Source organism: Melozone crissalis, unplaced genomic scaffold, assembly GCF_028551555.1.
Source record: "Melozone crissalis strain CALT ecotype California unplaced genomic scaffold, PUWL_Pcris_2 ptg000061l_1, whole genome shotgun sequence".
NCBI lineage: Eukaryota > Metazoa > Chordata > Aves > Passeriformes > Passerellidae > Melozone > Melozone crissalis.
Window position 1 is genome coordinate 14114490 of NW_026535839.1, and position 27084 is coordinate 14141573.

Genomic DNA, 27084 nt, shown 5'->3' on the forward strand with positions numbered 1-27084 from the left:
AACAGTCTTGACAAGTGCTTAGAGATCCAGTAAAAATCTCCCCAAATGTCAAATATTATGACTCACTGTGTCATTCTGAAGACACCACTATCAAAATGTAGGAGAATTCTAGGCTAGGTACCAAACACAGCATCCAAAAAAAATGATATTTTTCATGCAAAACTTGGAACATTTAAGGATCCTTCCTGTTATTTTTCCCATCTATCACTCATTTGGGAGCTCACTTGGGAGCTCTAGAGCAACTGGAGCAGCCTCATCTCAGGAAGAAAATACCTCTTGGTCATTATTTCAGGCTCCACCAATGTTCAGTAGATGCTGCAGAAAGTATGCCAGGGAAATAAAACACTTTTTGAAAAGCAAAGCCCAAGGCACCAGCCACACAATGTCTTTCTCATATTTTATTCACTCAGAAAATTATCTGGGCCAAAAAAATCTGCCCTCAGACCTGAGAGCTCAATATTCATTGGTCGCTTTAATGTCAGTATCAGAGGAAAAATGTGATCCTCTTTTTTTTGGAGTGACACAGGGCTGCTTCTCTGTGCAGCAATTAAAGGTCTAGTCCAAATTTCTCACTGGATAGTTATGTGAACCTAAAAACAGACTGGACATTCATCTTGGGCCAACTCCTAGCAGCACTGCTTCTCTTTGTGGAGGATATTTGATCATGCTAAAACAAGAGAGAACTTCAGTGCAAAGCTTTCTCAAGTGTAGAAAACCATCCAACATCCCCATTTTCCTCTCTCTACATGTTCTCAAATCACAGCTCCAGTTTGGGTTTCTGAAGGGCTCCTATAAAACAGAGAGGAAAACCACAACTACATTTATTTTGTAATCAGTTAAACAACTCTTTTAATCCCAAGTAATGCTTTTGTTCCATCAAGGCACACTTATTCTCTTTAATCAAAGCTGAAGAGAATAGGTAACATGCAAGCAGACAGAGAGCAGTCTGATACACCACAAAATATTTCAGTTTTCAGATTAGAACCAAGTTATAGTGACAGGTGGAACTTTAACAGGTGGATCTCCCTTTGCTCGTAACTCATGCAAGAAGAAAAAAATAGAAAAAAGGAAAAAAATAGAAAGAGAAAAAAGATCCCTGAACAATCGCCAAGGAATTCTGCTCCTTCAAAACCACCTCCCTTGTCACCTTTACTGACATTGTCTTAAAGAAACACAGAATTTTTTTTTTTTTTTTTTTTGCCTCTTGCAACATTTTCCTGGCCTTATTTTTCAACAGAATCATGAATTTCATGGGGCTTTCCACAGGGCTCATTGCTTATGAAGAGCTGCCAAGAAACATGCTCAGGCTTTTCTGAGCCCTCCCCACGTCTCAGAGCAAAGCCAAAACAACAATAGGGCAATAAAGATGACTTTTACACACAGTTTAATAATCATCTATCTTTTTTCCGTTCTCTGCTGTCATGAGAGCTATTTATTTCATGCCCCATTAGACTTTTAAAACCAGGATCCAAGCTCTGCTATTCCTCCCTAATCAGTAAAAGAGAGGCTGCATGCAGTAAAAGTATTTTACTTATTTATCTTTAAGTGAAACTGCAGTTCTGAACAGACAATGTAGAGCAGCCATTTGCAACCAATGAGTTCAACGATTTTTCTTTTGTTCCATGTGTCAGTTGGGTGATGCTTTGTTGTAATATACTGACAAAACAACACAGAAAATATCCCTGTCCTTAATGCAAGAGAAGCTTTAGTAGGGCCTGCAGGACTGCCAGTAAATATGCTGCTGAGGATTTCACAATATTACTTGAGAAAAGGAACGTGCTTATGGTGAGGGAAGGATGGAGAAAGCCTGGCCTGCATCCACAGCATGGAAACTTTTCCAGTGCTCAAATAGTGTGGTGCAACATTCTGACCTCTGCCAGGTGAGTCTGAGTGGAATTTGTCTCTTTGCTGCTAATAAAAAACACTCTGCTGTTCTTCTCATAGGAGATTACTCATTTTATATCTAATAAATTGCATTGGAAGAAGTGTTTGCTGTTGTTTTGTTTTCCCCTTCTCTCTGTTCAGTCATTAAAAAGAAGTCAGTGCCAATTGGAAGTTTCAGAACACTGAACCTAAAAATGGTTGGGTGGAACAGACAGGGTGTTCCTCCAAGGAAGTAATTCAGTAAGGAATGTTGCTGATGTTTGATGAAAATTATTTGAGGCTCATTTAAGAAAATAATAATTTTTTTTTTTTTTACTTCCAAACTATTTCAACTTGCAATGAACAAATGAGAAACTCTGTGAAAATCCTTCAGCAGCAAATGCTGTTATGTTAGATACAAAAACATAAAAGAAATCACCTGAAATTCACTATAGCAGAGTAAACTCTGCTATGATCACTGAAGTTTGCTCTTGCTTGACAAACATTGCCCACAATACTTAGCAGGCAAAAAGAGTTATTTATGCTTTTTATCCTGTCTTAACTGCTAAAAACTCCCAGGTTTTCACTTATCAGGTTTTGACCTGCTAAGTGTGAACCCTTAAGTTCAATTCCATGCTGGAATTCCCACAGTAGCTTGTTTTTCAGATTCATGGAGAAATTCTCCCTAAGCTTAAGGTTCAGCAAAGGGAGCATGGGTAAAACCAGATCTGGGCAGGGAAATAATGATCCTTTCAGTGTTTCAGAATCTCAGAGAAGGAATGTGTTCTATGCACTGCTGGAGTATGAAAAACCATATTCAACATGCCAAATGCCACACAATGCAGTGTGTGAAACATTAACTGAACCAGACAATTTCCAGTGCCCCTGCAAGGTGGTGACCTGCCTGAAGCACTGTTCCTCAGAACCACAGTGTATGGGAAAGATCTTCTTTTGCTGGACACCCTACATTTTTGAGCTGTATTTATTCATATGGATGTTTTCCAGTTGTTTGGAATCATTTGAGGGTCAGTTCAGCTATCCCCACAGTGCAGCGGGTGACACCTGAGATGGCACACATTATCTGAGATGTTCCTCCTGGGCTGGCAGAGAGGACACCCTGTGGATTCCTGCTTGTCTGAGCAGGGAATGGGGCTGGAACCTGTTAAAAATGCTTTGTCTCCAGCACTCCCTGCTCCAGAACTTCCATGGGATACTGTAGGAGCGTTCCCAGTCCTTCATGGACTCCTCCAGGGTGGCTCCATCCCAAGAGCTGCTCCAGCCTGGCTCCCCTGCACAGCACACAGCTCTTCAGGAGCTGCCTGATTTCCTTGTTTCCCACTGTGTTTCCTGACAGACTGGATTTAATGACCCTCAGATCCCATTTGAGGATGAATTCACTCTGCTCATCCTACAGGACAGCAGTAGCTGACATTCCACTTTCTTGCAGGCATGCTGTGTCCTGCTGAACAAGGAGGAATTCTCTGGTATATAATTCTCTGGTATATCTTATTGCACAAACATGACATTTTGCATTTGGGAGAGGGGAGTTTGACCAGAGGAGATGCTGGAGCACTCCAGCACAGCAGGACACCCACACTGAGGCTGAGGACAGGCTGCAGCCCTGCCAGCTGCTGTGCTATTTCCTCCGAGAGGGTCAGATAAGAGTCCAATCTGATAGCAGTGATATGTGGTTCTCTCTTCATAAAACAGGGTTGGGAATGGGCTTAGGCTCTTGAACAAAGCCCAAACCTTCCAGGTCTTCCAGCACTTCTCACTCCCAGTAACACAACTGGGAAATGTGGGTGCCTTTTCGTGTTTCATGCAGAAAGTGAGTACACTTCACACACTTCACATCTGCCAAGTAACTAAAACTGAGAAACTTCCATGTAAGGCAGAACTCCTTCAAACAAAAAGGAAGAAAACACACTAAACTCTGACCACAATTTTCTCTGTCTTGAGGAAATTATGGCTGAAGTTCCAAAATGTAAAAGGAGTCGATAGCTAAGTACTTGTTTAAGCCTTCAGCATTTATTAGGCAGCCCAGATCCCTGTGGAACCACAAGCTGAACCACGCCACCTCAAACCTCCTTGCTCCTGTAGCAAAAATTTGGGGGAAAAAAGCAGCTTTAGTGGCATGACCCCCCTGAGCCTGTGCAGGGGTGGCTTGGGGACAGAGCCACATGGGTGCCACAGCAGCCAGCCATGGGGGGCTCCAGGACAGAGGGACAGCCACAAGCCACACACAGCTGCAGCTCTCTGGCTGCATTGGTGCTGCTCTCTGGAACCATCTGGCTGCATTGGTGCTGCTCCCCCTGCAGCTGTCTGGCCGCATTCTTGCAGCTCTCCCTGCAGCTGTCTGGCCGCATTCTTGCAGCTCTCCCTGCAGCTGTCTGGCTGCACTGGTGCTGCTCCCTGCAGCTGTCTGGCTGCATTGCTGCAGCTCTCCCTGCAGCTGTCTCCCTGCACTGGTGCTGGGCTTTGGCCAGACAGAGCCACCACAGTGGGACACTCCAGGGAAAGAGCCCCCAATCACTAACAGGGACCTGGGCTCTGAAAGAGCTCAGAGCCCTCAGATACCACAGGACACCACAGGGTTCCCTAAGGTAAAACAGATCTCAGCCTTCTCTTCCAAACACATCAAACCAGAAATAGTTCCTAGCTTTATTTTATTACTATTTATTTTGAGAGGGATTTTTTTTTTTTCAGTGATACAAACTGCTTGCAGCTTTTTCCCAGGCAGGCAAACTATTTTAAACATTTGCTCCTGCCCTCTCTTTGCCATGGGTTACTGGGTATTTTAGTAAAGACCTATTTTCAGTAGTGGAAGCCACTAATTATGGTTTTTTTGGTTTCAGAACAAAGAAGTGAGGGCATTGTTGAGGCTTTTTAGGATCTTTGGCAAATAGGAATGCCTTTCTTGGGCTTTTGGTTTGGTTGTTTTTTTTTTTGTGTGTGTAAGTGCTACATATTTCTTCTTCTGCTAAAATCAGACAGGAAGAGGAAAAGTCACAGCAAACAACAAAACCAAATAAACCAGCAGGCAAAGCACCAAAGCACTGAAAGCACCCAGGGCATGTTTGGTGCAGCCCATTTGCTCCTCTGTGCATGTTTGGACCACTCTTCACATGGAGGCACAGAGGGCAGAGAGGCTGAGGACAGATCTCTTTGGAGGGATGAGATTGTGTGTTTGAGCCCAGGACTGTGAGCAAAGCAGTGATGGGCTGGAGAGCTGTAACAGAAGGGAACGGGAAAAAGGAAGGGAAGGGAAAATGTCACAGACACATTTTCTGAAAAATCCTTTCCTTAGGATTTTTCCTCCTGAGAAGCTGAGAGGCCTCAGGAACAAAATGTAAACAATGGTTATCTGCTGCTGTGGAATGCAACAGGTGCATCTGTGATTGGCCCATGTTGGTTGTTTCTAATGAATGGCCAATCGCAGTCAGCTGGCTCAGACAGAGAGTCTAAGCCACAAGCTTTTGTTATCATTCCTTCCATTCTATTCTTAGCTAGCCTTCTGATTAAATCCTTTCTTCTATTATTTTAGTATAGTTTTAATATAATATATATAATAAAATAATAAATCAAACCTTCTGAAACATGGAGTCAGATCCTCATCTCTTCCTTCATCCTCAGACCCCTGTGAACATGGTCACAGTAAAACTCTGAATTTTGCCCCACATTCCCACACCACAAAGCTGAAGGGAAAACACAATGTTTGTATCAATGGCTGGGGACAGGCCATGCCACAGCCAAAAAAACAGAGATTAGGAAAACACAAAAAGGGCAAGAACCAGGTGACTGATCTAATGCCTATCCTTCTCTTTCGATGTTTCTTTCTGAAGGGAAGGAGAGCCTACAAAACTGCAAGGAGGAGCTGTAAACCACCAAAAGTCCCAGCAGGTTGTAAAGCAGCCCCACACTCCTCAGAGTTGACTGGGTTTGGGTACATGATTGTCCTGGAGGAATTACATGTTTATAATTCAGCTTCAGTATTAAAATAACCAGTGGGGCAGAGGAAAAACAAGACATCAGCTGACAATTAAAGCCATCAGGATCTGCTACACAGCATGAGGATTGGTTTGGTTATTTAAATACAGGCAACAAATATTGAAAATATTGATTTTAAGAATGGTGGGGAAACCTGGTGATGGTGGGTACAGGTTTGAAGCTTTTATAGGGCATTCAGCTGTTTCCCTCCTCTCAGTCTTTTTTAACTTACATTTACTACTTAATGGAATCCATTTGTAATTCCACATTGTTTTAAAGTTAATAGATGGAAAAGAACTAGGAAGGAGGTTATTGTGTGAGCGTGGGCTGCTTTTTGGTGTGGTTTTTTTCTTTTTTTAAATGAAAGTGAAATGGGGCTGGCGTGTGGGAAATTCCTTCCTCAGCAGTCACTTAACAAATTGGCCATTTTTCATCTACTCTGAGTCTGGGGAAAGACTGTCAAAGAATTTTAAAAGAAAACACTGCAAAATCTTATTAATTGAAGAAAGATTTTTGGCCTTCATTTTTCCAACCAATGAAAGCAAAATTCATGCATCATAATTTGGGATATTGTTCCCTAAAAAGGCTATAACAAGTAAAACCAGGCAGACAGCAGATAGAGCAGGAACACACTAAGGTATGGAAAAAACCAAAGCCTGGATATTGTGACTCTGTCAACAGTCAAAAATTTCAACACATTCATTTTTAATTTGTATTTCATTTAGGAACATAAGATTTACTATCATGATTTAACCATTACTCAACTAAGCCAAGGGGGACCCTTACTGTTTCTTACAGAACAACACACAGACACTCTTGGATCTTCTTCCCTGCATTCAGACTGGTGGGTTTTTTTGCATTACAGCATACATTTGTTCTATAAATGCAAAATTTACTGAAATATCACTGCAGTGTTACCAGCACTGTGGCATCCAAGAGCACAGGGGTGATGAGGGATTCAGGCTTGGCAGGGGAGAAATGCAGGAATCTGAATAACTGAGCTGGGCACCTCTGAGCTCAGGTTACTGCAAACATCCCAGGCTCCAGTGCCAGACAGACCACTCCTGACTGAACATGCGGGTTAAATACAGCTGAGAAATCCCATTTGTACACAGAACCCACAACTCTTGCATAATCACACTGATAAAAATGGATGGTCTGGATTTGTCCAGCCACAAAACCCAGCCAGTCAAACTTTCAAAGAAATTTCTGTTTTCCATACAAGCATTGATGAGGAAAAAAAAAGCAATAAAAGCTCACTCTGTCTACTACTTGTTAACAACAGAACTAAGGAGAATATTTGGGTACAGCATAAAGAGATATCTCCTACATTTTCTGTCCTGCTAGATACAGCCTGGCTGTGGATGTTTGTGCCCATTGAGAGCTCATTGTCCCCCAGATTACCTCACAGGAAAACTCCTTCCCTGGACTGTACACCTCTGCCTTTCTCTTCTCAAATAAAGAGATCAAATCCATACACCTGGCAAAGCTGGAGCACACAGAGTTTGGTAACTCAACATCTAGCACCAGAGAGAGGCAGGTACCTCAAAACACAGTTCTGGGCACAGGAATAAGCACTCCTGACCCCTGGAGTGAACTGTTTTCTCTCTGAACTCTTGGCCTTCACACTCTGTGCAATAGTGAACTAATCTGCACCTACCTTTTTTTGCTGTTTTTAACAGATACTGCTGTAGTAGTGTCAGTACAAAAAAGGTTCATCTAAAGAGAACATACCTAGAGATGCCCTGGGTGTCACAGGAGACTTCAGTCCAACTCTTTGGCCAGCAGCTCCCTCTCTTTCAGGTCAGACACACAAACCATTCCCAGGTGTGCTGTCATGGTTTCCCTCTGTGCTTCCATGGCATTTCCTCCACTTTTGTTCAGCCAGTTGAGCATTTCACGTGATTCCCCATTTCTTGTTTGGATTCAACTCATAAGGACCCCCAAAACCATTGCTCAGGTTTGCTTGGCTTGTGTGCACTTTCGTTTGGTTGATGGCTTCAACTCTCCCAGCCCTTCTATGCTGCTCCCTGTCCTGCTCTGAGGCCAGGGGCAGCTCTGAGGGACATTTCAGCCCAGGCAGCTGAACTGCAGGCAGTCTTGACAGTGACTGGTCAGGTTTGATGAAATATCCCCCTCCAAAATGGAGGTAAAGCAGATTAAGGCAATTCTGGTATCACAGTTCACCAAACTCTTCCTATTTTAAGCAACATGAGCTATTCTAATTTTAAGCAACACCCCTATTTTTGCAACCTTTTTCACCTATGATTCATATTGTATTTTCTGGAAGTATTTCCTTATTTTCTTCAAGTTGGTTTTTTTTTTTCTCAATTGTAATCAAGCTTATTGCCTGCACTATGATAGCACATTTTCTGTGGTTTTATATTACCCACATGGCAACAGCGAGCTCTGGTATTTGACAAACTCCTGCTAATCAGCAGAGGCACAGCACAGAAAACATTCAGATTAAAAAAAAAAACAAACACACACACACACACACACAAAAAAACTCCCCAAACCAAAAAACACCAGGAAAAAAAAAAAAAACCAAAAATCAATAAAACAAACCACACTGGAAGTTGAGTAAAAATATTTCTAAAGTATCATGTGAGTTCCCTAGCCATTATCCAGATGGCCATTTGAGAGGAAATCCCAATCTTGTTCTTTCCTACCTTTGTTGTCTGGAAAAAAAAAAATAATTCTGCAATAATCCTGTGGAAAGGAAAGTGCATTTGCATATATGCTGGATTCAGTTCCTTACTGGACATGTCTTTTCTTGGCTGGTCAAATCCATTTCCTGTTGTAAATGTAAAGACTCTGCCTCCTTGCATTGAGCTCTGCTAGAAACCACCCAAGAGTAGCTGACATAAATAGTGCACAAGTAAGCACAATGGGCTCAACATCCTACAAGCAAAACTCTTTACTCTGCTAAGCTGAAATTTTTTTTTAGGTTTTGGCAGAAATATCATTTTAGAGACCCAATAAATGTACATTTGAGTCATAAGACTTTTCTCAGCTGAAGATTTACCATGGGCCTCCTTTGTATCAGCCACAAAAGTATTTTAAGAGTTTGGAAATTCTAGAAGCTTTCCTCCTGCCTTACTCAGCCACTCAAGCTTGATCCTCATTAAATCCCCTGACATGTAATATATTCCAGCATACAAGAAGCCCTTCATTGCTTCTCCATGCTCAGGAGGCAATAACCCCGTTTCAAAGGCTGGAGCAGGAACTCCTGCAGGTGTTTCCTCACCCTCCATGCTGAGCCAGGAGGGCTGGGCTGTGTCAATGAGTCCATGGAATGCTCCAGAAGGCCTTGAGCAAAACCATTTTTAGATTCCACTCAGGAGAGTCTCTGCTCTTGGTCGTAGGCTGGAAATGGGGGTGTGTATCCTATTCCTATCTGTGGAACAGTTATCTCCTGTCCATGGGGCAGTTTTCTTTATCTCTCCCACAGCCAACCCGCCTTCCAGGAGATCTCTTTGTTAATGGGCCACTAATTATTAATTATCTGCTGTCCATGGCCACTGAGTGTCCCTGCAGGGCTGATCCAATCCCAGCATCCCATGGGGAGATGCCCCGCCCAGGGGAGGAGCCAAGCATTCCTGCCTGCATCCAATCTGGGCCTGGCACAGCACAGCAGCCTCTGCCCCCTGCATTGCCAGAGGAGCAGCTTTCTGCTGCCCTGCATGGCCAGAGGGAGCCCAGGCCCATCTGCAGCAGCCCTGGAGCTGGAGAGGAAAACTCCCCCCTTGTGCAGGATCCCTGCTGCAGCAGAGCCACAGCTGGCACTGCAGGAGGGCTGAGCCCCCATGGGATGGGGCTGGGACACCGCCCTGACACACAGGGGGGCAGCTCCTGTTCTCACTCTAGAAGTATTTTTTTGTTGTTTGTACTATTACATCTGTATTGCTAGTTTTGCTAGTAAAGAACTGTTATTCCTATTCCCTATATCTTTGCCTGAGAGCCCCTTAATTTAAAAATTATACCAATTCAGAGGGAGGGGGTTTGCATTTTCCATTTCATGGGAGGCTCCTGCCTTCCTTAGCAGACACCTGTCCTTTCAAACCCAGACACTCTTGCAGAAGGTTTAGGAGGGAATTTATCTGCAATGCAAGACATTTCTGACTCCATCTGACTCCATTTCATCCCATTTCTGACTCCCATTCCCAAGCCCTGTGACCACAGACCCAGCAGCTGCCCCTGCTCCCTGACCTGGCTCACACTGGAGACAACACCTGAGCCTGCAGCCTCTTACAGAGCCTTTGCTCACCCACCTGTGAAATGGAGATCAGGAATTTAGCAGGCTCACTGTATTTAACACATGCAGAGCCCTGAGACCTCAGGTGAAAGCCATGCCCCCTAAGCCAAGGTTTTCCAAGGTTCAGGACAGGAGTATATCAAGCTCAGTACTGAAAATATGCACATTGAAGTAGACACTTTTTGATCCCTTAAATACTGTTTTTAATGTATTTTACAATGAGGCATTAGTATTTTGACTCAGAAAAGTGGCCATGTTTGTGAGCACATATATTGCAATATTAGTAAACTTAACATTTTTCCAGGAAGAGATTCAGATTGTTTAGAAGGGGACTAGATTTTCAGTTAATCATATGCTCATGCACTAACTAAACATTATTTAGTTTGGACCCTTCCCTTCAGGCACTCCTCATGGATTCCTTTCTTACCTGTGTAATTAGGAGGGCAGAGACACACATAGTTGTTGATCCCATCCACACATGTAGAGTTATTCTCACAGTCATTATCTTCACAGTCATCTGGGTTTATTTCACACCTCTCCCCCTCATACCCAAGAGGACAAGAGCAGCTTTGGAGAAAGAAAAACAACAAAAAAATGTTAGCATGGATCTAAAGGGACAGGACGTTTGAGGTATAAAACTGAAATTAAAACATATAAAAGTCAGTTGGAGCCAAATTCACTGCTGCTGTGAGGCATAGAGCAATTTAACCCCAAGTGTTTGGTGAAAAATATTTACAGGAGACAAAACTCATCCTCAGGAGCTCCCATGCTCCCTTTGCTGCTTTATTGGGAACTCTGGCCCTGAGCTGAAGCGAGCAACTCCAGGGCAGGAGAGCAAACATTCATCACAATATTCAAATCCTTGGCCTCCCTGTTGATGTTTTTGTGACAATGTGGACATCTGCCTGCTGAGGACTGCCCAGTCCCAGGACAGCTTGGCAGCTCTCAGATACCTTGGTCTCCTCAAAGAACAGCAGCTTGAGTTGAGTTTACAGACAGGAGCATTTTCTTCTCATTACTGCTTTGTCACTTGTCCAAACAAGAAATGTTTGGGAATGATTGCTTTTACAAGTGCTGTAAGATTTCAGCTCCCTCCACATCTATTTGGAGAAGAGCTGATGATACCCAGATAATTTAACTAAAACACAGAGCATGGCACAGCCAGTAATGGCCCTGTGAGGATGTGGACACTAGTGAAGAATAATTGCACTAGATATTTTATCTCACAGGAGTGTGATGTATGGTCCCTAGGGGAAAGATAGAAAACTAAATGGCTGAAGAACGGCTAGATTTTTTTTTTTAATCTCCATTTCCTCTCTACATCTAGAAGCTACAGTTACAAACAGAACCTTTATATTTTAAACTATCTGTAAGTGATGAAGAGGTGGAGGGCAGAGTTTCCTAAAAGAGAGTCTAAAACCAGGAGTTAAGTGCTCCAGTAATATCAGGGGCTTCTGAGAAGCCAGCAGTGATATTTGAAATGTCAGTTTTGAAGTGCCAGCATTGCTGTTCAGTAGTCACAGAAAGGGCTGTTTGCAGTCCCAGTCCAAACTACACATTCCCTCTGCTGTTCATTTCCTTTCTTATGCAGGCTCTGGTGGCAGAAAAGAAACTGAGCAAATAAAAAGCACTCCTGATTGATGAGGATGAAAATCAGAAAGCACTGCAGCAGTCACACTAATTGCCATGCACTGCTTTTGGAATCCAGGAGGATTTCCAAGGCAGACATAGCTGCAGGGTGCTGTTCCCAGCTCTGACAGACAAAGAGGACCTGAGGTGGTTCTCCTGCTTTATGCAGGAGATGGGGAAAGCCCTGGGGGAAAAGGAGCTCTTCAGAACCCATGAAGAGCTGTAGGATTTTCCCTTCTTGCTGTGTGCCACAGCCTGAGCAGAGTGCAGAGAGTCCCAAGGGAGGGATGGCTCAAAGCTCTGCATCCACCTCAGGAGTCCCAGGCTGGATCAGATTCCTCATAATGTGCAATCTCAGAAAGGAGTCATAAAGAGGAGAAAAAATGGGAAGGGAATGTGTCTTGAGCCACCACAACAGGAAGATCACCCAGATGGGTCCAGAAGAGGGACACTGGTCACATTCAGAGTCATCTTCATTCTGCAGGGACCATCCATTGGTCATGAGGGTTAGTAAACCTTCACCATGAATAACCAAAACCAAGCTGCTCCAATAAATCCAATTTAGAGCATCATAAATTCAATAAGGAATATTTTCTTTTCCTGTCTCAAGCTCATTATTGCTAATAAAACATGTCCTCTTGCTGACCCAGAGCCAGAGGATCACAGGAGGCAGAAAGAAGAGCTGGCACACCATCTTCTGTGGCAATGCAAGTGTCAGGGAGGGGGTTAAAGATATCTAATTAAATACAGTGATACATTCATCATGTCTTGATTTTTGATTACAAAACCCCATTTTCAGGGGTTTATAACTCGGTCATACAAATCTGCTCCAGGCTGCAATTTGGAAGACAAAGTCTCAGTTTGGGAACAGAATTTTTTGTCTCCATTTAAAGAAAAGCAACAAGAGTGGCTTTGTGCTGGTGGTTTTTTATGTGAACATAACACCATTTTCCTTTCACAAAAGGATTGGGACAGCTTGGGTGTGTGCATTTAAAAATGACATTATTAAACACTATCACAGTAATGGTTCACAGTGGAGATACCATTAGTAACAATTCATTTGGGATTGTTAACATAAATTGCTCAGTATTAGGACACATTCCATACTCAGGGAAATGTCAGAGTAATTGATGGCATTTGGCTACTGGTCCTTATGTAGTATAGGGAGTCTTTACATTATTGCTTACATACAGTTCTTTATTTTGATTTGCATTCAAATGTCCCAGATATGAGGCCTGAAATGGAAAGATAAAACATACTGCTTGGGACCTGGATTGAACTACATGTTGAAAGAATTGCATCTTGGGACTGTTTGTGTATACTATCCCAGAAAAAGCTTAGAAGAAAAATGAAGTCTGCTGAGTGACTGGAAGGTCATCAAACTTGGGTTCCAGCTGACCGAGGGAGAAAATGAATTCCAGAGACAATGATGAGAACTTTGCAGTGACTCAGTAGTGAAGCAGTGTGAGACAGCATTTTGTGTGGATGTTGGAAACAATGGAGCCATGCAGGAAACAACTGTGTTTTAATAAAAGTCCAAATTCCCTATTCCTCCTGTTCAGGGATTTGTGTTGTGTTTTCCTATAAACAATTACATAACATCCCATTATCCCCATGAAGTTTCAAGGCAACACTTTGGGGTAAACTTTTGGATCCAAAGTATTTTGTAAGTTTTTTTTTCAAGCTGGCAATTTTTAAAGTTTACTGTACTAGATTTTTAAAATAAACTCTAATGAAAAAAATTTAGCATCTGTTTGTTTAAAATAGATAGCCACACAGTGTGTCAAGTTTCAAAAAAGCTTTTAAATAGATATAGTAAATTCTTTCAGGAATATTACATGGTAAAGATGCCTTTTATGTCTAGATCCCAATGGAGTAGCCTGAAAGTCTGGAAGTGCAATGTTTTTCCTTGAACTAGGCAGAATTAACACTAGGCAGTTAATCAGTTCCAGGATTTTACATTTATGAGGGCACTTACAGTTTGTGGAAAATGCTAAAAAAAGCGATCTGGGAACCGGAGGGGGTTTTTATATGGAGAAAAGTTAAAATAACCCAGAGCCTTTATGTCCCAGCACCGCAGGTTAGCAGGGATCAGCTGCTGCCTGTGACAGCTCTGCTCCTGCCAAAGCCTCCCCTCCACATGTGCTGATCCATCAGGATGTGTCTCATTGGCCATCTCTCTCATCAGCCTTAATAGGTGACTTTTTGGGCAACCTTTTGTCATGGCAGGCAAAGATTAGATTAGAATCAGCAATGCAAAGGGAGGAAGAATGTCACCATCATATTTTCGGAAAAATCCCCTTGCCCAGCATTCTTCTCCTGGGAAGCTGAGAAGCCTCCGAGAAAAAGGAAAACAGTAATTGTCTGATTTGCTTCTCCTGTGTTTTGCTGCTTTGGAATGGGGTTTGGAGATTGTTTATCCAACAGGTGGGTGTTTGATTAATTTCATGTGAATTGTTTTGACTTAATGACCAATCATGGTCAGGCTGTGTTGGGAATCTGGAAGGAGTCAGGAGTTTTTCATTATTATCTTTTAGCCTTCTGTCTGTATCCATTCTCTATTCTTTAGTATAGTTTTAGTATAGCATTAAAATAGAATAGAATAGAATAGAATAGAATAGAATAGAATAGAATAGAATAGAATAGAATAGAAGCCTTCTAAGAACATGGAATCAGATTCATCTTTCCTTCCAACGACAGGAACCTCAGAAAATACCACAGAAGAACTTCACATTTCCACTCCTCTGAGCCACACCGTGTCACTTATCTATTCCTCAACACAGAGGTCACCCCTACTTGAAGGAAGAGAATATGAAAATGACTCAGGATTGAAAAAGTGCAAGGGTAAAAGAGGAGGGGGTAACTGCAGCTGAACCTTTGCCCTTGGCTGTCCCACCAGGATCTGCCATTGCAGCAAACCTGAGTGCCTCAGCCCCTGCTGCTGACAGCCCTTGTGGGCACCAGGCACAGCGGGGGCCTTGGGCTGGAATCTCAGTCATAACTGAGAGCTTCCTGTCTTTGGGGGGAACATCACCACCTTAGCATTATTTCAAATGGTAATTTTCTTGTCTAAGGCCACAGAAACTTGAGAGTTAAACAGCTTGGCATTTCACAGGGAGAGAACTTTGGCTTAAGTTTCCTTTTTACAAGAGTAAAGATTTGACAAGTTTGGCAGCGGGGCTTGTGTATGAATATATTTCCCTAGGGAAGAGAATATACAGAAGATATAATTTCTTTTACAGGCCACACAACAAAAAAAAAATCCAAGGAGGCCTCTCATGAAAATGTTTCTGACATCCGCTTCCTCACAGCACATAACGCAGGGCAGCGTTTTCCCATCCTGGTGAACACAATTTACATAACTCTAACTGCTGCCATCCACTGGAGAGATTTCCCACCAAAAAACCCCAACCCAACCAAGCAAGTTCAATCCTGAAAGGTTTCTGTATCTTCCTTGTCACTCTGTTCCATCTCCACACCACATTTCCCGAAGCCATGCTAAAGCTCCACAGTCCTGCAGAGCCACAGAGGTTATGGACTGACTGAATTAAAAACAAGGAGAAAATGGAGCAGTGCATATGCTGAACATTCAATTTCATGCAGCAGGGTTTTGATGAGATATGGTTTTATGTGTGTTTTATTAGACCAACTGAAACTATATAAATAACTATAAAAAACAGAATCCTTCCCTATAAAGCCTCGAATGTTGTTCAGCAACAAAACCACCCCTGCAGTTTTATAAAGGATCTCTAAAACAATGCTCATTTGGAACTGAGGAAAAGCCTCTGAAATTGTAAAATTCATTCAATTCATCAGAGAAATGCAGAAGTAGCTCTCAATTCAGGGCATTCAAAACTCTTTATCTGCTACCACAGAACAAAACATAAATGCTAAAGAAAAACCCAATCCAAAATATATGTGGAAGGCTCTCATTATAGTATTATGGATATTATAAAATGTTTTACTACTGCATTTTTAGTATCAGCTATATTTTTGAAAAATGGATACTGAGTGACTAACTCCAGATATTCTAATGTGGTGCAGTTTTACATTGGCACAAGCTGGAAAAAGCTGTGTACATGAGTGACCAGAAGCAGTGTCCTCTGTCCTGCCACGTGCTGCATCTGCTTCTGGAAGCAGGGAATTATTGAGGGTGGGCACAGAGAGAAGCTTGGGGCACTTGTTCTGTTTACTGCTTCTTCTTTTGCAAGAAACAGCACAAACATGGAGGAGCAAATCTATGAAAATTCTAGTAGCTCTTTTTAAAAAAGACACTTTCTATCAATTTGAATGACAACGAGTGACCAAAGCCTCAAACTTGTATTTTATTAGCTGTGAAGTAGTGCCTGCAGCAGTGCAGATCTCCCAGCTATCTCATTAAAATTTCTGGACTTCTCTCAGAGCATCCCCACCTATGCTACATCTTTGTAATATGGGCAAACTGAAATCCACAATATCCAGCTGCAAAGGTTATTCTCTTGCAGCACAACGCTTAAGATGTGACAATCTCCCCGTGCTTTTTAATTGTTTCTTTAAAGCCTGTTTGTCTGCAAGATTCTTCAGTATGAAAACATTTTGGATCTGGCTGTCAAGCAACAGATGCTCACTTTACAAATACAAAAACAGCTTAGATGTTTCAGAGCCTAAAATGCCCCAAGGAAAATTAGGATACAGAAAACACAATGCAGAACATAGAGACTGCTCAAAAGCTCTTAAATGTATATTGCATTATGAGGAAATCAGGAGGCCTGTTTCACAGGAAATGATATGTCACACCAAGGAAACCAAAGCAATAGTTTAGTATGGCAAATGGAAATGACACATGCAGCAGTTTTTATAAAGCAGCCATTACAGTTCATTAATGCAAAGCAGAAACACATTAAATTTTATCATCTCGTTTTAAATGAACTTTGTGCTACTACCTGAATCCATCTTTATTTGTCTCTGTGAGGTGGCAGGTCCCTCCATTCTGACATGGATTCTGAATGCAGGAATTAATGGGCACACTGCAGTCTCGACCCTATTTGGGAAAATTCAAAAGAAACAATGTTAGTAAGACTCAAGTTATCTGAATCAGTGTATCTTGTTCCTTCACTCTACTTGTGGCACCACTTACAAGAGGTCTGTGGTCTTCAGACCCACAACATCACCTCATGTTCTTTATTGATTATCAGATTTATTCATTATTTTAGTGAGAATTTGCCAGGGCAGCTGCTTTATCCAATGGGACTGGTGGGTACCTCAGCATCACTTCAGGTTCAAGACTGTAATGAACTCTTTCACTGGAGTGTTTTAAGGAAACAGCTAGTTTCACCATCACTCCAGCACACTCTAATGTTAGTTACAATGAAGAGAATGACTCAGGACCAGAGGTAAGCAGAAGGCCACACACAGTGAGCACAAGCCCATGTGGAGTCAGCACTCACCCACTGTACTCACCAGGCTCTCAGTTAAACCCTGCAGCAGCACAGGCTGCTCATTACCAGAGCCAGAACCACAGGGGAGAGGCCCTTGGTGTGCTCAGAGCTGAGCTTGAATTTCTGCACACAGCACACCAAGAGTTCATCATTGACTCAGTTCCATTCTTTAAGATTTTCCTAGAACACACCTCAGTTCTGACTGAACCTCACCAGCCTGAGCCACCTCCACTGCTACTGACTTTTCACTGACCCTTCAAGGCATAAATATATTTCTCTGCTCATTATATTCTGCTGATGAGTACAAGCTATTTGTAAAACTGGCAAATACATTGAAGAGCTTGGTTTTGCTTTTCAGTTGCTGACACAGTAGGGTGGAGTAAAGCCACCCAAAAGCCTCAATACTCAAAGGATCTGAGCAATGACAAGAAGTTCAAGAGATCACTCTGCTCTTCTGCTGAAGGTCCTGCTAGCAGTGGACCTCTGCCAGCTCATCTGCTGGGAAGCTGGTGGATTACTTCAGACAAGAGGAGGAAAATATCTTGGGAGATACAATAATTCAGTCCAGGTACCTGGTTTTTTGTCTTAATTTGTCTCTAGAGTGCTTATCTTGAAATTGGTGCATTTTTAAGCCCAACCAAGGCATAAAAAACTCAAATCAGCTTATGAGTGTGAACTTTAGTAAAGGGTTCAATCGATCTGGTCTGTCCACTCCTGGTGCTTGGCTCTTGCTCACACATCCTATGGGTCAGTCCTCCAAACACCACTGAAAGGTTCAGTACTCTGCAGCAGGCAGGACATGTGGTCATCATGTGGAGAACAGACAAGTCTTTGTGAAGAAGTGAGGCACACTGATTATCACAGAATCACTGGGCTGGAAAACACCTACAGGATCAAACCCACCCTTTGTCTGATCCTCACTGTGACAACCAGACCAGAGCACCGAGTGCCATACCCAGCTGTTTCTGGAGCGCCTCCAGAGATCATCACTCCATCCCCTTCCTAGGAAGCTCATTCCAATGCCTAGCAACCATTTCAGTGAAGAAGTTTTTCCTGATAATCCAACCTGAACCTTCCCTGGCACAGCTTGAGGCCATTTCCTCTTGTCCCATTGCCAGCTGCCAGGGAGCAGAGCCTGACCCCCATCTGGCTGCACCCTCCTGTCAGAGACTTGTGGAGAGGGAGAAGGTCCCCCCTGAGCCTCCTTTTTTCCAGGCTGGGCACCCCAGTTCCCTCAGCTACTCCTGTGGACTGTCCAGACCCTTCCTCAGCTCTGTTCCCTTCTCTGGACACACTCCAGCCCCTCAGTGTCTTGCAGTGATGGTGGCCGGAGTTGGACACAGCACTCGAGGTGTGGCCACCACCAATCTGTTTCTGGCACAAGCCACTTGCCCACCTGGGCACATGGGGTCATGTTCAGTCTCTGGAGACCAGCACCTCCTGGTTCTTTCCTGCCTGGCAGCTTTCCATCCCCTCTGCCCCCAGCCTGGAGCTGCAGGGCCTGTTGTGCCCCAAGGACAGGCCCCAGCACTTGACCTTATTGAGCCTCATACTGTTGGCCTCCAGCAATATGTAGATATATACATATATTATACATTTTATATTATAATTTCATTCAACACCACAGAGGAGCTTTGTTAACAAAGCTGTATTTCCTGAGGCTCTGTCTCCAGCATTCCCCAGAGTGAGGAGACGCAGCTTTGCATTTTAAAATTCCTGCAAATACAGGAGGGACAGACTTCTCCACGGCTGTATCAGGAGAGAAATACTTCCAAAGGCCACCAGAGAGCCCTGGCCACCATGCCTGGCAGTGAGTTCATGTCCCAAAGGCCACCAGAGAGCCCTGGGCACCGTGGCTGGCAGTGAGTCCATCCCCACACCGCAGTGCCGGCAGCACGCACGGCACTCGCCCAAGGCCTGGCACAGAAACTCTCTGCTCCATCCGTGCCCTGTGAGCCAAGCAGCCTGTCCTCCTCCATCTGAGATCCCAAATGTCTCAGGCAAGGATTGGGATGGAGCTGAGGGAAGCTCCTGCAGGTTTTATTTTGGCACCATGTGGCCTGCGGCGCTTTGCGGATGCGACTGTGGAACAGCGACACTGATCCACCCTGCTCCAGCATTGCCCATCCCTCCTCCATCTGTGCCCTGAGTCCTGGCTGCTCACTGGGGTGTTGTGAGATCCCCAGGATGAGGTGAGAGATGAGAATCTGAATTCCAAGTTCTCAGAAAGCTGATTTAGTATTCTACTCTACTCTACTCTATCCTATTCTATTCAAAGAAATTATACACAAAAACTATACTACAGAAAGAGAAAGGATACTTCAGAAAGCTAAACAAGAATGATACTGAAAGCTCCTGACTCCTCAGAGTACGACACAGCTGATGGTGATTGGTAATTAATTAAAAACAATTTACATGGAACCAATCAAGGATGCACTTCTTGGTAAACGATTTCCAGACCTCATTCCAAGCAATCACATAATTAATGATTTCATTCTTTTCTGAGGCTTCTCAGCTTCCCATGAGAAGAAATCCTGGGGAAGGGATTTTTTCAGAAAATATCATGGTGACAGTTCACCACCTTCTTGTAGTGAAGCTGGAAGCTTCACTTTTATACTTTTCCTGTGTCCCTGGAGAATTGATTGTTATTTAGGTACTTCACTAACATCAGCTACTTCTATTTCATGCAAACTCTTCACCCCTGTATCATTAAAACATTAAACCCCTGGCAGCCAAGCAGAGCAAGCAGCAAAGCATCTGTTTTTCTGAAGGTTTTCTCACAGCTGAACACCATGTAAAACAGGCCCATCACTTCCACTATAATTACTCAGATTAATTTGAATGTTCTTGTAAAAATTTAATAAAGATAAATGTTAAAATGAGAGCAAGGCCCCTTCAGTCTCTTGCACTGGCACATGAAGTTTTGCATGACAAATTCTGCTCTCATTTCTGTACTGAACATGGCTGAATTATTGGTTTTTTGGGCCTCAGGCAGCATGGAAACCCATCAGAATGTGCTGCTGAATAAGGAAATTGCAACAATGAGTTGCTATGTGGCTTTAAGAAAATTAGAGTCTCTCTGACTCAGTTTACTCATTGTAATAAATGGGCAAACAACATTCAATCCTTCTCTGAGGGTCATCTTCTCAGACCTGACTTTATCAATAGCAAGCTCACAAAAGAAGCACAACTTCTCTAACAAGGAAGACTTTGGAAAACAAGGAACTCTGAGAGGAGAGAAACTGCAGAAAGTAGTGGTACTAATAAATCTACACAAAGCAAGGCCATTTCATTTCTGTATGAGACTGTCACTACCCAGAAGAGCCTAAAGACATTCTAGAAACATCTTTCAAATGAATAACACAATTCTCCAGTCTCAATTTACTGTAAGACTTCTTACTGGAAAAATGGAATTGCTGTCAAGCATCACTAAAATTAATTTATCTGCAAGTTGGGAAATACTCCTTGAGTTACATTGCCTGGAAATAACTATTGTTACAAAGGAGAATATTGTCTATTTGCTTCCAGACTAAAGAGCCTTTTAATGAGGTCTGAAGCAGAAATAGAGGGGCAGACTTGTTTCAAGGACAGGCAAGAAGATAGGACTGTCTCAGCAATGCACAGAAAGAGGATGAAGGTCCCTGTGTGTGCCATATTTTACTTCTAGAGCTTTTTTAGGATACAATAAATTTTTGTCTAGTCTGATGGGAAGGCATCAGATCCAAAACACTTTTATATATTTTCTCTAATTTTCTGTAGGAGTGGAAAGGTTTAGGCATTGAAACAGGAAATTTCTGCAACTTATTACAAGATGTATATCAGAGTCCAGCTGTCCTTTTGAACCTGAACTACCTCAGCTGGTCCAGACTTAATCTGGGCTGCTCCAGCTCCATTTTTCAGTGAATGAGAACAGAACATACCTAGAAAGAATCTTTTTTTTTTTTGTTTGAAATTACCCATACTGGGCATTGCTGTATCTACAAGCTGTTCCTCAGCACTGCTGTGCCAAATTCCAGCTTTTACAAGGATCCAACACTGGGAACATTATATCATGATCAATAAAACACCCCATAACAAGCAGCAAAACCTAGTAAGAACCCTCAGCAGGAAGAACAAGGGATAATAGAGTAAAAAAGGCACTCATTTGCCTTGACACTGTTTCAACCACTGCAGTAATTTTTTTCAATTAATTTTCAAGAATCAGCATTGTCTGTGTAGACCAAGAGTTTCATTGACACCCACATGGCAGAGGTTGGAACTCTGTCCATCCCAATGTGATCCTTCTCCTGTTTTATCAACAGCAGGGCACAGATAAGGGGTGGAAACCCCACCACAGCACAGGCAGAAGGTGGAAACCTCCTGGTGTGCAAAACCATCACTGCAGGAGAAACACGACCCAGGCAGGCAGGGAGACACCTGCAGACAGGCAGGAATCTGTCCAGCCCCACTGGTTTGTGAACAGGGAGAGCTCTTTGCAGCTAATTACAGCCCTGTTCAATGACTACAGTGTTTCACAGCATGCTGGAAAAATGAGCTCTACAACAGAAATACCAAAGTTTATTCGACTTGTTAACAACATACAATGTGCTCATAATAAATTTTAGTTAGATGGTGTATGTGGAGAACAGATGGTAGCATTCATGTGTTTAGCAAAAATACTAAATGAAGACAAATATAGTTGATAGAGACTTTAAATTAAGAACCAGGAAATTTTCATAAACAACTTAATTATCAAGGTCTAAATACAGCTAAAGCTTTTAGGGAAAACAGACAAAATTACATCTACAAAGACACTACATTGCACACTCTGTCCTTTACATTCCTAATTGTGGGAGTAATGCATCCACATCCAAGTCTCAGTCTCACAAACATTTAAAGACTTGTCTTATGGGTTTCCTGGTCAGAAGTTAATAAGAAACCATTACATTAAAGGAAAAGGCTTAGTAAATCTTCCACTTCATGACAGGCTGGAAGGAAAATGCACAGGAGAATAACTGAGAAAAACACTGTGTTCCATGAGCATCCCAAGGAATGTTATTCCAGCCTACAAGTATCTGCCAGCTTTAACATTTCAACCTCGTCATCCTGGGAAATGGAGAATAAATGGACATTTGCAGCCACTTTGTTGAGCTGTGCTCTGCTCCCACAGTGTGGCAAGGATTTTATCATTTTCTGAATTATTCTGATCGAGGTTGATGCACACACTTGAGTGTTGCTACACCTGGATGTGCCAGTGGGACCTGCCCTTAAATTCAGACCTGCAAGGTCCAACAGCAGAGAGAAGGGATAAATGAGGTGTGCAACAGTGATTTCCTGAGGCTTTGTATGAAAAAAATGAGATGGGATGGGACAAGAGGTAAGGAGAGGGGAAAAATCCAGAAGCAGTAGAAGACACCGAGACCAAGCACAGAAAAGTCTGAACTTCTGAATGCAGATTTTTCCTTTGAGTTTTACTTCCTTCATGCTTAGTAAAGTGAGATTTTTGATCACAGGTTTTCCTGAAGGTGTGCCATGCAGCCATCCAATAAGGTATAGACTCATGCTAATTTTGACCTAATAGCATTTTTACCAGTCACTTCTTTCACCACTTGAAATCTTTATCCCTCTGCCAAAAATAGTCAAAATTAGAGGGTAAATTGAAATTTTCCAGGGCATGAAGGGAATGTGATGTCTCATGAACAAAGTTTTAGCACATAAACTTCAATTCCACTAGAAAATTAAGCTGGGAAAAAAGAATGAGGCATTCAGCAGTTTTCCCTGTAATAAACACATTCAGCAGCAATAAATACAAAGAAGAAACAAGAAGAATTTTGCATAATTGACCGAGGAAACACGATACCATAAATTCAGCCTCACAGCCAACACGCTAAGTTACAAGTTTGGTAGGAAAAATTCTCTCAAGTTCTGTTCATGGTTGTATATTTCAGAGCCTTTCAAGGCAGGGAAACCCAGTATTTGCTGTAATAGGGTCATAAAAAGAAGTTTTACATGTACTGCAAGGCATGGAAGCAAGCAGGACACATGGTGCTCACTGCAGCATGAGGGACTGGATGGATCCCTGCAAACACAGCTTGGGGAAGGGAATGCTACCAAATAATTGGAGATGTTGTAAACTGTGTGAGGAATGGAACTGACTTCCAAATGTAAAATTGACTTAAATTCTTTTAAAGGAAGGGCTAAACAGCACAGCATTGGGAAGGAGTGTTAGTTTACCAGTGAGTTTCAAATATCATTTGCTACCAAATAATTAGAGATGTAAACTGTGTGAAGAATGGAACTGACTTCCAAATGTAAAATTAAATTAAATTATTTTAAAGGAAAGGCTAAACACTACAGCATTGGAAAGGAGTGTTAGTTTACCAGTGAGGCCATTTGAAACTGATATTCAGACACAGATATCTGATATTGAGATTCATGCAGACAGTTGACACCCTGCTATCCACACACAGGAGTGGGAAGCTCTGCAGCAGATCCAGGTGAAACTATTTTCCTTGTTTCTGCTCTTTCTGGCCATGGACACAGTGGCTAAGCCTCAATCTGGAAAAGTTGCATCTGATGCTCATTGGCAAGGTCAAACAAGCAGAAGAGCTGGCAGGGCCTGTGTTAGATCCATCTGCTCAGGCATATATACAAATTATTTGGCAAGGCGTGGGAAATATCACAGCAATTTTGGATCAGACTGCTTTCAGATTGCCAGGTGGAAGTTGAGAGATTTGGATCATCTGTTGTTCACAAAAATCTTGTGACTCCTCCTTCTGAGCCCAGACCTTGCTACAGAGACCCACACCTCAGGGATGAATTCTCACTCACACTGGGGATGGATTAATTCTTTCTCTTCAGTCTCCCATCCCAATGGGGTAATAAAAATGTGCATTCTGAGGACTGCTGTTCAGAAGCCAATTAATTTAACCTGAAAAAACAATTTATTTCATCCACCTCTAGTTTGGAATAGAAGTTCTTTAATAGAAATCCGAGTTTACCTAGAACAATCTGAATTATTTTTTCAGTTCAGCATCTCTGTTTACACAGGTGTACTTACACTGACACATCCATACTGCAACAGAGTTGCCTGCTGCTCATAAAAATGAGAAATACTATTTGTTAAATGGCACAAAAAGCAGGTTATGAAAACAAGAGACCCTGATGTTGTTCCTGTGCTGCCCCTCCCAACACTCAGCTGATTTATCTCCCTCTGCAAACTTTCTCAGTGTTACTATCAGAAGTAAAAATACAGACAATATTTAAACCCCACTATATAGTTATGTCCTATGCCAGTCTAGCTTCATCTGGCATCTGATTAAACAATAATTGGCCATGGCAGCAGCACTTCTTAGTGACTTCCTTGTCCTTGTTAATAAATCACAATTGTCAATTTATAGCAAATTAGGCAAACTCTGCTCTCTTAAGCCTCATTTTATTTCAATCAGAAAGATTTATGACCCTCCAGGGTATAACACACCTTCCATTACCTCTCCAGCTAGTAATCAAGAATATGCCTGTCAAAGTCAAAGTGCAAGGATTCATCATATTATATTTTTTAAAAACTCTGGTTCTTTTCCTAGGAGTACGGAATTTAATTCTCTGTGGACATTTGAGGTTTATTTTGTAATTATATTAATTACCATGCAAATCCTGATTGCCCTTCCAAACCTCTCCCTACATGAGCACTTTGTGTTTCAATGGTCTTTTAGGCTTTTAATCAATGACAGGAGATGTGCCATTAATCCATCAGCAGTCAATTCACACAGCACATGTCTGAAATGAGTCCAGAGCTGCCAAACTGGATGGGACAGGTGCTCTAGAGCTTCCAAGGTTACAACTGACTGATCCAGACCATTGTGTGAATTTTGGGAGATGCAGAAGAAAATTAGGGATGCTGAAAATAGTTAATTTTTCTGAGGTTTGACTGTATACATAAAATACAACCCAATATATTCGATGTAAATCTACCACTGAATATTTCCTATGTAGTCTCTAATTAAACCAGTATTCATGAATGAGAACAGTGTTTTAAGTACCTTCAAAATACTTAAGTGCCTATTTATTTTAAAGTACATTTTGCCGTGACAATAAAACTTTCCCTTTCAGGCTATCCAAAGTCAGTGCCTCTTTTTCAATGTGAACTCTGTAGAGAAAGTTATAAAGACTGGACATTTGTATAGATAACAAAAACACTATCAATATGATTTAAGAAATAGAAATAAAATATAATTGCTGTGTTTTAGATTAACTATGCCTAATGCTTAAGCTACTGAACAGCCTGCCTGGAGAGGAGCACACATTGCAAACAGAAACCCAATGAAGCCTAACATGAGGCAGAGATTATGTGATTAAAAAATCTCTCCAAAAAGCTCACTGGGTTTCTGAAATAAATAGAGCTGAGGATGCTGGAAGAGTCCCAGTCCCTTGGAAGAACCTTCTGCTGGCACATCCCTGTTTGTTAAGGATGCAGGCATTTGGTTTGCAACAGATAAAAGGTCTCCCACAGAAATACACACTATTTCAGCAGAAATGTCAGTGTAATCTGTTTTGCTGGTGGAAGATCTGCAAAGCTTCCCCTGCAAGGTTTCCCAGCTCGGAGACACCAGCAATCCTTTGTGAAATCCATCTGATAGGGGGCTGGACTGGCAGGTTCAGTGATTTCAGAATCAAGCATGCACATAAATTTTGCAGACTTCTAAACAAGTGAAGCATGTCCCCTGTGTGAGGCAAGAGCACAATATTTATTTCAGAGGTTCTCAGAAGTATGGACCCCCAGGGACCAGGGGGGCAGAGAGCTTTGGGACAACCTTACCTGCAGTGTTTATGCATTTACCCTCCACACTAATCTAATCCCAATCTAATTCCCAAACGAGTCTGGCATTAGATCATTTCTATTAACAAGAGGGGCTTTACTCTTCTCTTCATCTTAGCCTGCTTTTAGCAACTTCATCAATTCCATCATCTCCCAGGGAAAGGAGAAAATAAGGCAATCAACCTCCCAGGACAATCTCTGCTCATGTTCTTGGACAACAAAAGAAACCCAAAAGCCACTTCATGGAGTGCACTCAGAGCCAAGAAAGCCTCAAGGATAACAGATGACAGAAAATCACAAGGAAATTTACAATAAGGATTTTCTGCTGGGGCCAACTACGTCAACTGCTTCAATCATGCAGAAATGGTGGGATGCAGAAAATTAAGATCTGGTTAAACAGAACTTGATTAAGCAGAGTTATGGGAACCAGCAATCACCTGAAAGGCAGAAAAAACACAGAGGAAGAAAGATTTTTATTTAGTGTAACAGGACCAGGCAAACATAAGAACAAGAGCCTGAAATTTGGTCTAAATGCCAATAAAAACTTCTCCTTTACCCTGGGAAAAGAAAGATTGGAAGTCTGGTCACTCATTTAGAGCTAGAGCAGGAAAACAGTAGTAAAACCACAGTGAGGGGGAATAATCCACACTGACAAGAGAATGGAGGTGTCAGTGCCCACCTGTGGGAATAATCCACACTGACAAGAGGATGAATGTGTCAGTGCCCACCTGTGGGTGCAGCTCCCCATCCCTGCACTGCTCAAACACAGGGGATGCCTGAAGCTGTTCAACATCTGCTTTCTTGCTGGCCCAACAAAAATCAAAATCCTTCTTCAGAGCTGGCTTTATTGCTAAGAGCCCTCATTAGGGCCTGCCACAGTGCATGGGTGGGTTTTTACAGGGCCTGTGGTGGGTGTGCTCCTGCCTTCAGCCAGCAACTGGGGCAGTAATCCCTCCCTAAGCCTCTCATTTTATGCTCTTCTACATGTAAATCTCTGTTTTCTTTACACCTACTACAACAGAAAGTGCAAAAAGTAGGTAACACAAGTCTGACTGCTGCATGGTAGATTTTACAGAATAAGCACATGGAAGAAAATATTGTGATTTCTGCATTTTTTTCTGCCCTAGGAGCTCTAT

General features: G+C 42.4%; 1 protein-coding gene across 1 annotated transcript in view; it reads right to left on the minus strand.

Moving 5' to 3' along the window:
• The window catches only part of SLIT3 (slit guidance ligand 3), a 483586-nt gene that overhangs the window by 40024 nt on the left and 416478 nt on the right, over positions 1 to 27084 (minus strand). The window contains exons 27-28 of the mRNA XM_054287925.1: positions 16660 to 16757; positions 10536 to 10675 (exon numbers count right to left, since the gene is read on the minus strand). Of these exons, the coding sequence (XP_054143900.1) occupies positions 10536 to 10675; positions 16660 to 16757 (238 nt within the window). The remainder of the gene's footprint in view (positions 1 to 10535; positions 10676 to 16659; positions 16758 to 27084) is intronic.